At 39.9% G+C, this 17,328-nt stretch overlaps 1 protein-coding gene across 3 annotated transcripts in view; it reads left to right on the top strand.

Annotated features, from left to right (window-relative positions):
- Positions 1–17,328, top strand: part of slc4a3 (solute carrier family 4 member 3) — a 95,888-nt gene that overhangs the window by 26,525 nt on the left and 52,035 nt on the right. For 2 of the 3 annotated variants that reach the window (XM_039818628.1, XM_039818629.1), the window contains exons 3-5: positions 6,639–6,813; positions 7,266–7,516; positions 8,435–8,622. In XM_039818628.1, coding sequence (XP_039674562.1) covers positions 6,639–6,813; positions 7,266–7,516; positions 8,435–8,622 — 614 coding nt within the window. Of the gene's footprint in view, positions 1–6,638; positions 6,814–7,265; positions 7,517–8,434; positions 8,623–17,328 lie in introns of those variants that run through there. The other variant, XM_039818630.1, reaches the window with a different exon arrangement.

The raw sequence follows: 17,328 nt of genomic DNA, 5'->3' as shown, positions 1-17,328 counted from the left end.
ATGTGGAATATTGCTCATAATACTGTATTGCTGCTGCTGCTGCTTGATATTGGCAGATTAGAAGTGTAGAGGAGGTGACAGAAATATGTGTTAGTTAGATGTTTTAGTGCATGTAATGATTGGATATTACTTAAGGGAGTCTTGCTTCCTTTCATTAAAAAATCCCATCCAGTAATAAGGCAAACATTTTTAAATAATGGCTCATAAACATCAGCTGTGCAGTGACAACTGACAAGAAAAGCAAAACACTGATGCTGGTATTTATGTTAGTTGGGATTTGTTTGTCCCGGTGGGAAGCAGTTCTAAACATTGTTATATAAAAAGAGTAGGAAGCAACAGAAAGCAGCGTAATCTGCAGAGGCAAACAAAATGATTGCATATTCTTATCTGCCGGAATTTTAATAAGCGAGTGTTTCACATTTGAAACTGACGCCCTAGTACTATCTACCCAAATGTACGATCCATTATGCCTGGCACTGGATTTTAAATCGACAAAAAACATACAGCGACACATACTATCACATAGTGTAACATAATGCAGCCTGAAGGCATCAGCACTGAAATCTGGCTCAGCATAAAGACAGAGACAACTCCCTGATTTCATTAAATTATGTCGATTCACATTTCATGAATGCACCTGCAGTGTCCAAAAATGTTGTGATCCCCTATACCACCTCAATATTTCATATGCTACTTCTTGGTCTGGTTCGCCTTTAGTATACTGTATGTTAATCCTTTTTGAAAACTCCACACCTGTATATGAATTTTAATTGTCTGACCGTTTATTGCATATTGTATTTGTTGTTAAAACAACGTTTTTTTGTGTTGTCTTCTTGGCTTAAAAAAATGGACTTTTCTACTCACAAAGACCCTTATAAAATAATAATAAAGGAAAATATATAAACAAGAACTGTATTCTTGTAGGGTATACCGAACAATGATGATGCCTTAAGTATATTTTTATGACTGCATGGCACCATCACATCAGTAAATATACTTCTTGCACAATATTTACACATTTCTCCCAGTTTTTCAGCATTATTATTTGATATACAGACTTGTAGTTTAGTTTAATGAATGAGGTTTTTTGGGTACTTGCTCAGCATGTGTTTGTAATAATTGACATCCGTTGGCTTGGCAGAGTGGAAGAGACTAATTACATTGGTCAGGAACTCTGCAGGTTTTATGGGTGCATATGTTACATTGTTTTCAGCTTCTAACTACCCAAGTGCATTAGTTAACCAATGGTAAAAAATAGTTCCTACCATTGTTGAATTTCTTTGTTTCATTTTTAAACCTTAATCTATCATTAACCAAGCTATTTAAATTGCCTATGTTGTTGTTGCTTTGAACTTGAGCCTAATTACAATTCGGGCTGCACAATTATTGAATCAATTTGATCAAAGTCGCAATAGTGCAATATCCAGGTCCAAGGGCCGGCCTTTTGATAAAGGCAAAATATGTGTCAAACCATTTTGAATGAAATATTGTGGTGCTGCCGAGACGTCACGGCCTACAACTCCTATCCTAGAGGCTAAAGAAAACATCTTTCTTTGGTACAGATCCACACTATAATCGATGAAAATAATGATACAAATATTATCATTCCCTCCAGTATCGTGAATCATATCGCAATCGCAATATCAATCAAAATAATGACGATTAGAGATTTTTCTCATATTGTGCAGCCTTAGTCACAATCCCTAACCTTGATATTAGACCTAATGACATACATCCTAACCCAACTTTAACCTTTAAACCTAATGTCTTGGACATTAATAACCCAAATATGCCCTTACTCAGTAAGGGCATTTGATCGTGACAAACAAGGCAAACACAGACCTACTCTCCTCAATATTAGTCAGCAGCTGATGAATATTTTAATGCAGCTCTCTGGCTCAGCATTCCATTAAATATGAAATATTAATGTGGCAGTAAAAGTTGGGGGCAGTTCATGAGAAAAAGGTTTGACAGCATGTTTGTAGCTGTTCAGTGGCTGCTTGGCTGTTTAATTGAAGCCTCCCGTTCTCATAATTGATTGGCCAAATCAGCCACAGAGTAACATCATTGTGTTTGATGTCGATGGTAACCCAAAGTGCTGACACTCACAGTAAACAGATGAAATGAAAGCTCTTATCCAGCAATCATTATAACATTAATAATATTAGGAGGTTTCCATCTCCGTGTTGGCAGCACAGCAGACTCACAATGGATTATATAAATCCATTTTGCTCCAGTGGGTTTTTACAGCATGTCAAAGGATCCCCTCTCTAACTGCTGATTCTTTTTTAAATTAATCGCTAATTATTTGAATGAGAAGATGTCAGAAAGAGTCCACATCATCAATGACATTGTCCAACCAATAGCCAAATACCCAAAGACATTTAGATGACTATTAAAGAAAGATGAAGAAAAGCAGCTAATTTTTATGATGATTTGAGAAGTTAAATCCCGTGCATTTGGGCATGTGTGCTTAAAAAAAAAGTCTTTTAATGATTAACCGATTAAAAAAACTGTTGCAGATCAATTTTCTCTTGATTGACTAAATGCATAATCAACTAATTGTTATAGTGCAATTTGAAAATAACTACTGATATATAATGTACATACATAACTGTGTTTCTCCTGTGTTGTTCAGTTAACGTATTACATGCAAAAATGTTTTTTTCTTTTGTATTTTTGTTGCAAAATCTCTCTTTTTCTCTCTTTTCTCTTCCTGGAAATAGGAAACTTATCTTGACTTTGTACACATACATGTAGTCAATCAAATGTGATTTGGAGCAACTACAGTGCCTTGCGAAAGTATTCGGCCCCCTTGAACTTTTCGACCTTTTGCCACATTTCAGGCCTCAAACATAAAGATATAAAACTGTAATTTTTTGTGAAGAATTAACAAGTGGGACACAATCATGAAGTGGAACGAAATTTATTGGATATTTCAAACCTTTTAAACAAATAAAAAACTGAAATATTGGGCGTGCAAAATTATTCAGCCCCCTTAAGTTAATACTTTGTAGCGCCACCTTTTGCTGCGATTACAGCTGTAAGTCGCTTGGGGTATGCCTCTATCAGTTTTGCACATCGAGAGACTGACATTTTTGCCCATTCCTCCTTGCAAAACAGCTCGAGCTCAGTGAGGTTGGATGGAGAGCGTTTGTGAACAGCAGTTTTCAGTTCTTTCCACAGATTCTCGATTGGATTCAGGTCTGGACTTTGACTTGGCCATTCTAACACCTGGATATGTTTATTTGTGAACCATTCCATTGTAGATTTTGCTTTATGTTTTGGATCATTGTCTTGTTGGAAGACAAATCTCCGTCCCAGTCTCAGGTCTTTTGCAGACTCCATCAGGTTTTCTTCCAGAATGGTCCTGTATTTGGCTCCATCCATCTTCCCATCAATTTTAACCATCTTCCCTGTCCCTGCTGAAGAAAAGCAGGCCCAAACCATGATGCTGCCACCACCATGTTTGACAGTGGGGATGGTGTGTTCAGGGTGATGAGCTGTGTTGCTTTTACGCCAAACATAACGTTTTGCATTGTTGCCAAAAAGTTCGATTTTGGTTTCATCTGACCATAGCACCTTCTTCCACGTTTGGTGTGTCTCCCAGGTGGCTTTTGGCAAACTTTAAACGACACTTTTTATGGATATCTTTAAGAAATGGCTTTCTTCTTGCCACTCTTCCATAAAGGCCAGATTTGTGCAGTATACGACTGATTGTTGTCCTATGGACAGAGTCTCCCACCTCAGCTGTAGATCTCTGCAGTTCATCCAGAGTGATCATGGGCCTCTTGGCTGCATCTCTGATCAGTCTTCTCATTGTATGAGCTGAAAGTTTAGAGGGACGGCCGGGTCTTCGTAGATTTGTAGTGGTCTGATACTCCTTCCATTTCAATATTATCGCTTGCACAGTGCTCCTTGGGATGTTTAAAGCTTGGGAAATCTTTTTGTATCCAAATCCGGCTTTAAACTTCTCCACAACAGTATCTCGGACCTGCCTGGTGTGTTCCTTGTTCTTCATGATGCTCTCTGCGCTTTACACGGACCTCTGAGACTATCACAGAGCAGGTGCATTTATACGGAGACTTGATTACACACAGCTGGATTTTATCATCATTAGTCATTTAGGTCAACATTGGATCATTCAGAGATCCTCACTGAACTTCTGGAGAGAGTTTGCTGCACTGAAAGTAAAGGGGCTGAATAATTTTGCACGCCCACTTTTTCAGTTTTTTATTTGTTAAAAAAGTTTGAAATAGCCAATGAATTTCGTTCCACTTCATAATTGGGACCCACTTGTTGTTGATTCTTCACAAAAAATTACAGTTTTATATCTTTATGTTTGAGGCCTGAAATGTGGCAAAAGGTCGAAACGTTCAAGGGGGCCGAATACTTTCGCAAGGCACTGTAGATAACCATAATGTAAAACAGCACTTGGCTGTCAGCTATTGAGTAACCAGCAGAGCAATGTCTGCATAGTAATAGTAAGAGGTGTGTGTTTGGATGTCAGTCGCCAAAGAACTCCTCCAACACAAATGAGGGAGGTGTGGGTAAAGTCCAACAGTCAGTTAAAACTCCATAGGGCAAATCCCTCTTATAACAAACCTGCCTACAAATATGTCCAACTGACGCCTAACTCCCCTTTCTCTGTGACTTTTAGCGGTTTTTGGTGCTATTGTATCTATCAGATTGTAGTATCTATCCTGTTTATATCCCATCATGCACAATGAATAGTCAACCTGTGTATGTGTGGATGAAAGCAGAGTTTTAGTGTGTCCAAACACTGGAATAGGAGCCTGTTCTTAAATCTCTGATAGCCATTTGCGGCCTAATGTCGATACAATGTAGTGTATTTAATATCACTGTACAGTGTCGGCCATCCAAATCCGACACACATAGTGCCTGCGCCACCTGAGCATGGGTTGCCCCCCTCCTGTGTCCCTCCACCCCGACTGACATCAAAGCTGACAATAAAAGACTTTTGAGTCATTCGCACCAATGGAGCATGAGCAAAGCAAAAGCAGGTTTAGAGGAAATCCCTTTACTGTATCTGCCACAGCTGAGAGTATTATTCCCTCATGCATTACATTAGGACTATTCAATTCAGAGTCTTACACTGAAAAACAGTGCTTACCAGAGCAAGGTAAGGAACGGAGAGGTTAGATAGGTTGAAATTAAAATAGAATTGGTTATAGATATAGAGCACCTTAAACAATGAGCAAAATTGAACCAGTGTAAACAAGGCTTTTACTGCTCAGTCGATTTAAAATTCTCCCTTATTATTTTGTCTGGATTCATCTGCCTGGGCCTTGTGTAGATAGGTAGCTCAGACCATTAAACGTGTCCTGTCCCTTCATCCCACTGGTAATTAGGAAGTAATGGAGCTCTGGCTCAGAGAAATCGGAGACCACAGAGCAGGAGCCAGTGTGCTTACCAAGCCAGCACCAATCTAAAGGCAGAGGAAGCAGCCGGTCCCGGTGATTTTAACCTATCAGAGGCACCATATGTCTCTGGCAGGACACTCCCTTCAGCCTCAGCTGTCTCCAGGGTCTGTCCAGTGCATTAGTTCTTTGTTGCTTAGCTCTTTGCTGTATTGATTTGATGTCCAACATACATGAAGTCGAGGATGTACAGGCACTGTGTCCCTATTATACTGAAACATAATTCCTTTTACAATACACTTTTTAGGTGTCTCCTGTGATGAATACAAAGCAAAAACAGGGGCTGGGGCCAACTGTGGTGGGCTTTGGTTTTAACTGGAGCGGACAAAATGAAAAGTTCCGTTGGCAGCAGATTGTATCTGTTTGCCACAATTTGAACTACTTACATGAGGTGTGTTGAGACAGTTTAACAATAAAATGTACCTACTGTAGAATCCAGGGCTGCAACGGACGATTATTTTCATTGTCCATTAATCCGTCGATTATTTTCTCGATTAACGGATTAGTTGTTTGGTCTATAAAATGTCAGAAAATTGTGAAAAATGTCGATCAGTGTTTCCCAAAGGCCGACATGACGTCCTCAAATGTCTTGTTTTGTCCACAACTCAAAGATATTCAGTTTACTGTCACAGAGGAGTGAAGACACTAGAAAATATTCACATTTAAGAAGCTGGAATCAGACACTTTGTAAAAATAAAAAAATGACTCAAAACGATAAATCGATTATCAAAATAGGTGGCGATTAATTTAATAGTTGGCAACTAATCGATTAATCGTTGCATCTCTGGCAGAATTGGTGATGGAACTCCCCCACATTTATTAGTTCTATGTTCATCCTGATTAGGATTTTACTTAAATTTATCATGAATCTGCTCCCTGTGTGGCAGATAATCAAAGCCAAACTGTGTTATGTCAAAAAAGAATGTCTGATTGGATGACCCACTTGGATAACAAATGCAACACAGCAATCAGAGTGGCACAATTCGTGTAACCATCAAGTTCCAAATCCACAGCAGTGGTGATCGCTGTCTGCATGGACAGATGGACTATATGGTACCTTATAGATTTCTTAGTGAAAGGCTAGTGCTCTCTTCTCCTGCAATTCTTATGTTGTATTGTCCTCTCCCTGTCAACTCTTTCTCCCTGCACTTTTTCAAGCGTTTTCAAGTGGCCGTGTTCTCTCCATCCTTCCCCTAGGTGAAGGTGGAGGAGGAAGATGAGGAAGGGTCCATGGAGGAACTGGAGGAAGAGGAGGAGGAGGAGAACTGGGAGAAAGCCCTGTCTGTGGAGCGCTTTGGAGACATCATCAGTGACTCTGCTTCTACCAGTGGAGACAGGATGGGTCGACACTACACTGAGAAAGACTTTGAATGTAAGCCAAGCTGCCATAGTATCATATAGACGTTGTACTTACAACTACCCAATAGCTGTCACTTACAAGCTGTTTTCTAGCCATAACCCTAACCCAGTACAGAGTATTGATCCACATTATTATCAGAAATCAACCTACTCAGAGTAAGAATGCATAAGTTTCCATTAAATTGTTCATTCCATATGACATCAACATTTTTACAATGATATAATTATATCACATTACATAGTCTTAAAGGCAGGTAATGTAGAAACAAGCAAGATTTGAAAGTAGCAGCTCCTCAGGTCCTCCATCTAAATCCACCACTTTGGTCCAGACTGAAATATTTCAGCGATGAGCTGGAACACCATGACATTTTTTTTTTTTTAAACATTCTTGGTCCCCAGTCAGCAGACTCAACATTTTATACCATGATGTCATTTAGATTTTATTCTTCATTTTGTTTAACACAGATCACAGACACTCATTTCACCATACGCACCACCCCTTATCCACCCACCTGCCCCTGGCCCAGCGTTTACGCAAGAGGGTGCACAGCACGGACCGAAGGCGCAAGAAGAAACGGAAGAAAAGGAAGACCTCTCTGCCCCCCTCCGATGTTACACCCACCATCCACGAGGTAGACGAGGAAGAGGCCGAGTCTGAGACGGATGGACAGGGAATGGCTGCCACCCCCGCAGAGCTACCTGACATCCAACTACAGGTAAAATAAGACTGAGGAACCGTGGGGCCTCTAGTCATACATTCATAGCATTTCTTTTAGTCAATTATTTGGACATGTTAAAAAAATACAAACACAACGTAAAACCTGTACGCAATAACAATGATAAGCGACTCAATGGACAAACAACAAATAATATTGTTCATGTTCAAAATGGGTAGTAAGAATTTGAGAACATTTCTGGTCCTACGCCCTCTTAATTTTTATACATTAAAGGTGGTAAGACTTATAAAACTAACATTCTGTCATATTTGCTGAAAATGACCCTATGTTTGAGTAGAACTACATTAGGCAGGTAATTTAAAAAAAATCCAGCTCCTCTGGCACCACCTACAGCCTGTAGTGCGATTTGCAAAAATCCACCGCTCCCTGTTCAGATGCCAGGGTGTCTGACTGCGTGTCAATCACTGCTCATGCACACGCATTCATTCTCCCTTGTGGGTGAGGGGCTTAGGAGACCATTTTGGGCTTTAGCGGAAAGGGGGGAGGGACTGAGAAGTTGTCGATGTTCACATTTTTTTGGCTAAGTCCTGGATCTTCACAATCCTACCTACGGCACCTTTAATTATAGATAATAGAAATTCAATTTGCACAAAATAATCTGAACTGATGAACCAAAAAACATTAAACAGTCCACAAAGACGAAATAACCAAACAGGAAAATCAGTGTTCCAGCTCATAGCCATTCTATATTTTTGTTGTCAATTTGTTGTCCATTAATATTTCAAGAAATTTAAATGAACGCAGGATTTCCCCTGCTATTGAGATGGCCCGAGGCATGGACCCGCGTCTCTGTGTTGGTGCAAGAGTGCCTGGCTCCGTGCCAACCTACCGATACCTACTGTATAAGCACAGCTTAGCATCTTCTTCCCCTCTCACTGATCTTCCTCTTCCTCTCAGTTTAGTTTGGGGAGCCAAGAGGACTTGGAGGAACCTCTCCCGCTCACTGCCTTCCACAAGGAAAACGAAGAACATCCATTGTCGAGGCGAGCCACACCCGCTCTGATAGAGGGGGAGGCTCATAATGGGGGAGCTGCTGTTCTCGGATCGAACGAGGAGCTGCGTGGAGAGGAAGCGGCTTGCAACAGGTAGGCTATTACAACATTTCACCTGACATCTCACCTGAGTTTTTGCTAGTATAGCAAGGCAAAATGACTGCTGTGAAAAATCCCCATTGCTGGAGTCGTGTTTTTGGCCCGCTGGTGAAATAGGGCTGGGTATCGTTCAAAAATATTCAATACCGGCACCGATACCAATACTGTGATTTCAAAACCGGTTCCTAAACGATACTTTTTTCGATACCAATTTAATAAAACAAAAGGAAATTACAACATTACAAATTACGGCACAAATCTTCTAATTCTTTTTTTTTTCTCTCCTACTACGTGAGCCCCGTCTCTGTGTAACGTAGAGTTTTTCCTGCGTGTCTCTACGACTTGTTACGTTAGACAGCCAATCACAAACATTATTAGATCTTGGTAGAAGCATGCTGCATGATGAGATTTACTCCTTAGGGATTGAAATTGGGTACTTTATTGGCAATTCGGTCAATACCCAGCCCTACTGGTGAATGTAAATCCAATATTCAAATATACTCTTTTCAGATCTGTTTTGGTCTCCACTAACCGATTATAACTGTCAAATATCAGTCTCTTCTGCCGTTTGGTGCTGGGCAGGTAGTGTACAGTGGGTTAACCAGGGCTTTTGTTTTGCGGTAATGTGGCTACAACCAAGGTTGATTAGAGCAATGAGAAGGCTGTGGTCCAGTGCTGTAGTCAAGACCAGAGTGTATCAAGACCGAGACAAGACCAAGACCAGACCAGTGCGAGTCCCACACTGAATGACACGATAAAAGGTGGAAAATGCTCACCATATGTACTGAGACCGACTAAAAATATCGTCAAATCCGAGACGAGACCAAGGCCTTCGAAAAGTGGACACTGCTGTGGTCCATAAAAATAAAACAATCAGCTTGAAGATGCTAAAATTTTTCGTAGAGCTGAGGGGAACTGCACAGCTAGGTGTCCTTTCACATTGCACATCCATTGGGATAAATTGATACAGAAATGTTTAATTATGCAGCTTTAAAGGTGTGAAGTCAGGTTACACTTTTATTACTGTAAGTCCATTTCACTGGGTAGTCTTCCTGGTAATGTTGAATGAAACAGAGGTACGCAGAAATAGGTTTCTGTGGTTACCTGTAGTTTATGTAATATGCCCTGTGGACTGGTTTGCCGTAGATTGGATGAACTCACACACCAACATTGTTTGGGTGCACTGTTCTTCAAAATTATGGGGCCACCTGCCAGCCACACAGAAATGAGCATTTTGTCGGCCATAGTATAAGAGCGAATAGCAAAGCTGGATTTAAGATGATTTCACTAATATTCAAAGCTTTCTAAATTTGGAATTGACCCCCTGCATCAATTGTATCTGTAACTCTTTTACAGTTTTTTCCAACTGCTTACACACAAAATCTTTTCATGTCACACGATTTTTGAAACCTCTCACTCAAAGTGCAAAACTACACATCAAATCTCCAAAACCATAAGCTATTTCACTCAGTTTTCAATTGCATAAAACACTTTTTTCAAAACTCTACACACAATTCTCTACCTAAGACACAGAAATCTAACTGGAAAGTGACTTGCTTCCCTTTTCCAAACACAACAAATCAAAATGCTACACTTATTTACCAGGGCACACACACACACACTCCTCACATGTGCAACCACATTATGTCATAACTGAACACTAACCAATCACTGCTTTAGTATAGGCCTATACATAGGTCAAAGGTCAGATTACCTTTTTTGAACAATGGATGCCAACAACAGACAGAGAGCAAAGGGAGGAGGAGGGAGAGACGGGGGACAACAACGAGGAGGAGGAGGGAGGAGGAGAGGAGGAGGAGGAGGAGGAGGAGGAGGAGGGAGGAGGAGGAGGAGGAGGAGGGAAGAAGAGAAAGAAGGAGAGCCATCTCTGATGAGATCAGGGCCACACTTATTCATCATGTGATCAACCACGGATTGACCATGAGAGAAGCCCATCTTTTTTTCTTTCTTTTATAATTGATATTTTGTCAGGACAACAGATGTTCCATTACTTTACGACATTCCATTCACAATTATGTTCTTTGTCCCCAATTTTGGTTTTATACAACGCACAACAGAAGCTTCCTTTAAACTATAACAAAGGGATCAATAGTAGAAATCTGAAAACTCTTTGATCAAATTAACTCAGGCAGCACCTGTCAGCCATTGAATACAATTTCAAAGCTGTAGACAACACAATACTAACCAATAAAAATAAAATAAACAAACAACAAAAACAAAACAAAATGTGATGAAAATTAAACAATAAACATGCCTTGGTAGAACCAGTTACCACGCCTACCAATACATTATACCCATTGCCAGTTATAAAAATCAGACAGACATTTCTTCTATTGCATCCAAAAAGGAGCCCCACTCTCTTCTGAAAATATCTTCCCTACCCCTGACTCTATAGGTAACCCATTCAAAAGTAGCCATCTTTGTCATCAACTCAATCCATTCCTTAAAACAGCATGGGCTAGTTGATTTCCAGTGTCTTAATACAGTTTTTTCCAACTGCTTACACACATTTTCAAAATTATGCCTCCTTTTTTCAAAACTCTACACACAATTCCCAAAACTGCACACACAAAATGCAAAATGCCTCACATCTCCTTCAAAATGAAACACGGCATTCAAAATACCATAAACACATCTCAAAATGAAGGATTTACATCAAATGGCAAACACTTTTTTCATAATAGTAAATGTTTAGATATACCATGTACACATGTTCTAAATCTGAAGCTCTTTTGTCTTTCATAGGCTTAGTAGCACAGTGTTGTATACAGTAGTAGGGGTGGGCAATATGGACAAAAAATAATATCTCAATATTTTTGGCGATTTTGACGATAACGATAATTAGCTAGACGATATCCTTTAAAAATATGTTTTTAAAAGTCTGAGTTACTTAATCACTGATGATAATAATGGGCACAACGTTGAATGAAAACAGTTCTTATTTATTTTCTTTAAAATGTAAGTATTCAAGTAAAAACAATTCAAAGACATAAAATACTAATACTATACTAATACTAATTGAACTAGTGTAGGAACATTGAACTCTGAGTAAACATTCAGTTGTACACCTCTGCTGTAATGTAAATTGTGCAGCATACAAGCAAGATGAAATCATAATAATAAACAAAGGGCTCTGTTCTGTAACATATGGCACACAACCATGTCCTTATTTGAAGCAGTGCTGGAGCTGGGATAGGGCCAGGTTCTGATAGTCCTTCTACTTGACTGTATAGTCCTTCTGACCGGGGACGTATGCTGGGATCAGGAGTAGTTGGATGTGACCTGACTGGCCCAGGTGAGGGAGAGGAGTATGGAGTTCTATTACTATCTTTATTCAAGAGCGCATTATTTCAATTTGAGAGCATTTCTCACTGATATTACGTTCAGATTTCTTGCTCTCACACTCAAATAGTCACTGCTCGCGCTCAAAACCTTGCTCTCACACTCAAATAGTCACTGCTCGTGCTTGGATTTGCTCTGCTTGTGCTCAAACTTTCTGCTTGGACTCAGATATGTTGTTGCTTGGATAGATTTCCTGCTCTCAGCTTTGAACCTTCTCCTCGCACTCGCTGATTCTGCTCGCTTGCAAATTTTCTGCTCTAGGATTTCTCCAGCGCGCTTGGATTTTTTTGTGTTATAACCCTATCAAAATTCAACAACCAATAGAATGCCAGCTGTAGTGTTGACCAATGAAAGGATCCCTGCCCCGTTGAGGGTGCGTTCACTTTACATTAGAACGTCTGTTGAGGGAGGCTGCTCTGTTACCAAGTTTATTTACCCCGGCGCCGTCCATTGCTTTATTATAAACTATATGTCAACAATGTGCACAGAATGATCAACGCACTTTCACCTGCACCCATCAGGAAACGGGAGAAAGCTTTGAAGTGGGACGTATGAAGTTATGTCCACAACTACGAGGGTGAGTAACATAACTTAAGCACCTAGCTAGCTAGCACATGGCGCTAGCATATAGCCTAGCTTGATGTCCATAAACAAATAGATTTTCTTTACTGTTTAGCTAGATTGAACGACATATGACGGACAGTGTATATGTGATGACCCCACTTTGTATTTTTTCCTCGTTTGGTTAACCATGTTCCTGGGATTTGGCTAATTTCATGTTAGAGCCAGTAGTAAAAACTAAACTGTAATTTAACTGAAAGAACACAAGAAACTGGATTGTTTGTGTCTGAAAATGATGAATTCATATCAGTCTGTTTAAAAAGTTGTAACATTAAGTACAATTTCACCACTATAATAAAAACAGATCTAGAAATGATATGCTTTCTTATTTGCTCCTTAAAGATGCAGTAGGTAAGTCTTATAAAACTAACTTTCTGTCATATTTGCTGAAACTGACCCTATGTTCCAGTAGAACTACATGAATTATGTAAAAAAAAAAAAAAAAAGACAGCTCCTCTGGCACCTCCTACTCCCGGTCGATTTTCTCCAATCAGGGCCACAGGGGGGGTCTGTCTGCCTGTCAATCACTGCTCAGGCACACGCATTTATAGCGTTCTCCCCTCCCCGCGCACGAGCTGCAGAAAAGTTTTCCAAAACTCCGGTGAATATTGGAGCGGCTTTTCAGAGGTGGCGTGAGCTGCAGGATTTTAAAGATCTGAAGAACGATGCAGATGTAGCCACATTTCCTCTCAACAGGTAACATAATTACCATGAATGATTTATCTTTCACTTGGTTATTAGTAGTCAAATGTCCACAAAGCTACGTTGGTGAGGATGATAGTAACGTTAGCACAGTGGTCGGTCTGATATGATGCTGAAATGGCTAACGGTAGCCTGCTAGTTAGCATCGTTTTATGGTTGGTGAGTAAAGTTAACATTGTGTTAGCGTTTAGTCATGTTGTCTGACATGCCGTCAGTTCTGTCAAACTCCGTTGTGTGGGAGGGGCTTAGGAGACGGTTTGGGCTGCAGCAGAAAAGGAGGAGGGACTGAGAAGTTGTCGATGTTCAAATTTGTTGGCGAAGTCCTGGCTCTTCACAATCTTACCTACTGCAGCTTTAAATAGCAGTTATTTGTTTAATTAATACAAAGAAAACTGAACTGAAAAAAAGTATTTTGTTTTACTTTCTTTTCATCCAGGTGGGGCTGAGGGGCTCGACCCCTGTTGATCTGTGTGTGTCATATCACCAACCCATGACAGCTAGAATTCACCCTGCTACTCCAGATCTACCTGCTGTATGGCTGGCTACAGACTACAACCATCTGCTCCAGATCTACCTACTGTATGGCTGGCTACAGACTACAACCATCTGCTCCAGATCTACCTACTGTATGGCTGGCTACAGACTACAACCATCTGCTCCAGATCTACCTACTGTATGACTGGCTACAGACTACAACCATCTGCTCCAGATCTACCTACTGTATGTCTGGCTACAGACTACAACCATCTGCTCCAGATCTACCTACTGTATGGCTGGCTACAGACTACAACCATCTGCTCCAGATCTACCTACTGTATGACTGGCTACAGACTACAACCATCTGCTCCAGATCTACCTACTGTATGGCTGGCTACAGACTACAACCATCTGCTCCAGATCTACCTACTGTATGGCTGGCTACAGACTACAACCATCTGCTCCAGATCTACCTACTGTATGACTGGCTACAGACTACAACCATCTGCTCCAGATCTACCTACTGTATGGCTGGCTACAGACTACAACCATCTGCTCCAGATCTACCTACTGTATGGCTGGCTACAGACTACAACCATCTGCTCCAGATCTACCTACTGTATGACTGGCTACAGACTACAACCATTGCTCTAGATCTACCTACTGTATGACTGGCTACAGACTACAACCATCTGCTCCAGATCTACCTACTGTATGACTGGCTACAGACTACAACCATCTGCTCCAGATCTACCTACTGTATGGCTGGCTACAGACTACAACAGTCTGCTCCAGATCTACCTACTGTATGGCTGGCTACAGACTACAACCATCTGCTCCAGATCTACCTACTGTATGGCTGGCTACAGACTACAACCATCTGCTCCAGATCTACCTACTGTATGGCTGGCTACAGACTACAACCATCTGCAAGTTTAGTTTGTAGTGAACATCATCAACAGCTGCACTTAAAGTCTCTTGGGTTCATATGGGACTTGGTTGTTCTCCATACTGCATCTTACACTATATTATTTTTTTGTTTTGTTATATTAGTACAGACAACAGTAAGTATCATTACTTAATCACAGTATATATTATTCTGGTGTACACTGTTGACTTGACTCCATGCTATTGATTATACTTCACTTTAGCTTGCCACTATCTCATAACTTTACCTTAATTGCTCTTGTATAGTTAATTTATCTTCTACTTGTTGTATATACCTCCTATTTAATTGAATTATTCTTAATTTGTGTTGCAATACCTGAATCATCCCTCTTGTGAACACTAGGCTTATCTTGTCTTTATTCATAACCCTGCTCACAAACTCACCTGAACCTGGGCCATCTGTTTGCCAATATCAATGTTCCTGCTACAGTAAATCCTATAGGCAAATTGTACTGCTTCACCGTAGTATGAACCATACACTTTTAATGTTTTGTGTCAAATATTGTGCAATTTGTTATGAATTACTCATTGTTTTGACAAGGTAAATTAAAGCCATTTACCAAGTGTCAGCTCTGGTCAATTTAATTGTACTGTTTTTTTTTATAAATGTTATGGAAAATTAAAAACCAATTTGCCTTGATCAGGGTTTTAATTTGTTGCAAATATGAACATGGTTTTAATAATCTATCTTATTGCTCTGAAAAACTACAATGATTTAAGAAATATCAGTGATACTTATCAACATTTATTGAATTGATTGAATATATTGGCAGACATTACAGGCACCTATTCATGTGAACAATAGTTTGTTCTCTCTTATATCACTTTGATTATGCAGGTGATGGTGTAGAAACGTCCTTGTAGATCTCTGGCACTTTGAGGACAGACAGATCCAGCAACTCTCCACTGTTGTCTTTGTATAGTATGCTCCTATTAAAGACAAATTCATAGACATCAACACATAATATATTAGGTGTACATAGCTTTCTTTAACATCATTACCATCTTACCTTACCTTCTCTGATTTGGTTTTGTGGACATCAGTAATTTTCTCTCACAGGCCTGGTTGTGCACCCTGTGAATTTAAGCAAGAAACATAAATGATAAGTGTATGTAACATGATTTTACTATTACATTATTATTTATTTTTTTTACAATTACATTATTATCAGACTTACTAATCTTCTTGGTTTGTGCCACTGCTGCCTGTCCTCTGCACACAGGTGAGTAATGTACTGACTGGAACAACACTGGTCCATGAACATAGCGCAGCTGTGATGCAGCTCAACAGGGATACTTCAGTCACATCTGGAGAAACAAACAAACAAAATACTTGTTCTTTTCTGCTCAGTTTGCTTTGTATTAATTTTTTAAAAAAGCAGATATTTAAGTTGCAAATAAAGCATATCATTTCTATATCTGTTATTATAGTGGTGAAATTGTCATCATTTTCAGACTAATGTTATATGAAGGAATGAAGACTAAATTCTGATGAACAACACAACAGTGATGCAAAAACTGACACAAACAATCCAGTTTCTTGTGTTCTTTCAGTTATATTACAGTTTAGTTTTTACTACTGGCTCTAACATGAAATTAGCCAAATCCCAGGAACATGGTTAACCAAATGAGGAAAAAATACAAAGTGGGGTCATCACATATACACATACTGTCCGTCATATGTTGTTCAATCTAGCTAAAAAAAATAAAGAAAATCTATTTGTTTATGGACATCAAGCTATGCTATATGCTAGCGCCATATGCTTGCTAGCTAGGTGCTTAAGTTATGTTACTCACCCTCGTAGTTGTGGACATAACTTCATACGTCCCACTTCAAAGCTTTCTCCCGTTTCCTGATGGGTGCAGGTGAAAGTGCGTCGATCATTCTGTGCACATTGTTGACATATAGTTTATAATAAAGCAATGGACGGCGCGGGGGTAAATAAACTTGGTAACAGAGCAGCCGCCCTCAACAGACGTTCTAACGTAAAGTAAACGCGCCCTCAACGGGGCAGGGATCATTTCATTGGTCAAAACTACAGCTGGCATTCTATTGGTTGTTGAATTTTGATAATGTTATAACACAAAAAAATCCAAGCGCGCTGGAGAAATCCGAGAGCAGAAAATTTGCAAGCGAGCAGAATCAGCGAGTGCGAGGAGAAGGTTCAAAGCTGAGAGCAGGAAATCTATCCAAGCAACAACATATCTGAGTCCAAGCAGAAAGTTTGAGTACAAGCAGAGCAAATCCAAGCACGAGCAGTGACTATTTGAGTGTGAGAGCAAGGTTTTGAGCACGAGCAGTGACTATTTGAGTGTGAGAGCAAGAAATCTGAACGTAATATCAGTGAGAAATGCTCTCAAATTGAAATAATGCGCTCTTGAATAAAGATAGTAATAGAACTCCATAGAGGAGCAGTTCTGTATGCTTTCTTGATGTTAGAGTATACATGGTCTAGTGTGTTCTTCCCTCTAGTAGCACAATCTACATGCTGGAAAAGCTGGGGAGTACAGACTTTAAGGATGCATTGTAAAAGTCCTCTGCTACAATATGTATCCCCTCCAGGTGATCGTGCTGCAGTTTGTTCCCTA

The sequence above is a fragment of the Perca fluviatilis genome, chromosome 12 (assembly GCF_010015445.1).
Source record: "Perca fluviatilis chromosome 12, GENO_Pfluv_1.0, whole genome shotgun sequence".
Lineage (NCBI taxonomy): Eukaryota > Metazoa > Chordata > Actinopteri > Perciformes > Percidae > Perca > Perca fluviatilis.
Note: the sequence above shows the minus strand (reverse complement) of the source record. Positions and strands in the feature narration are given on the sequence as shown.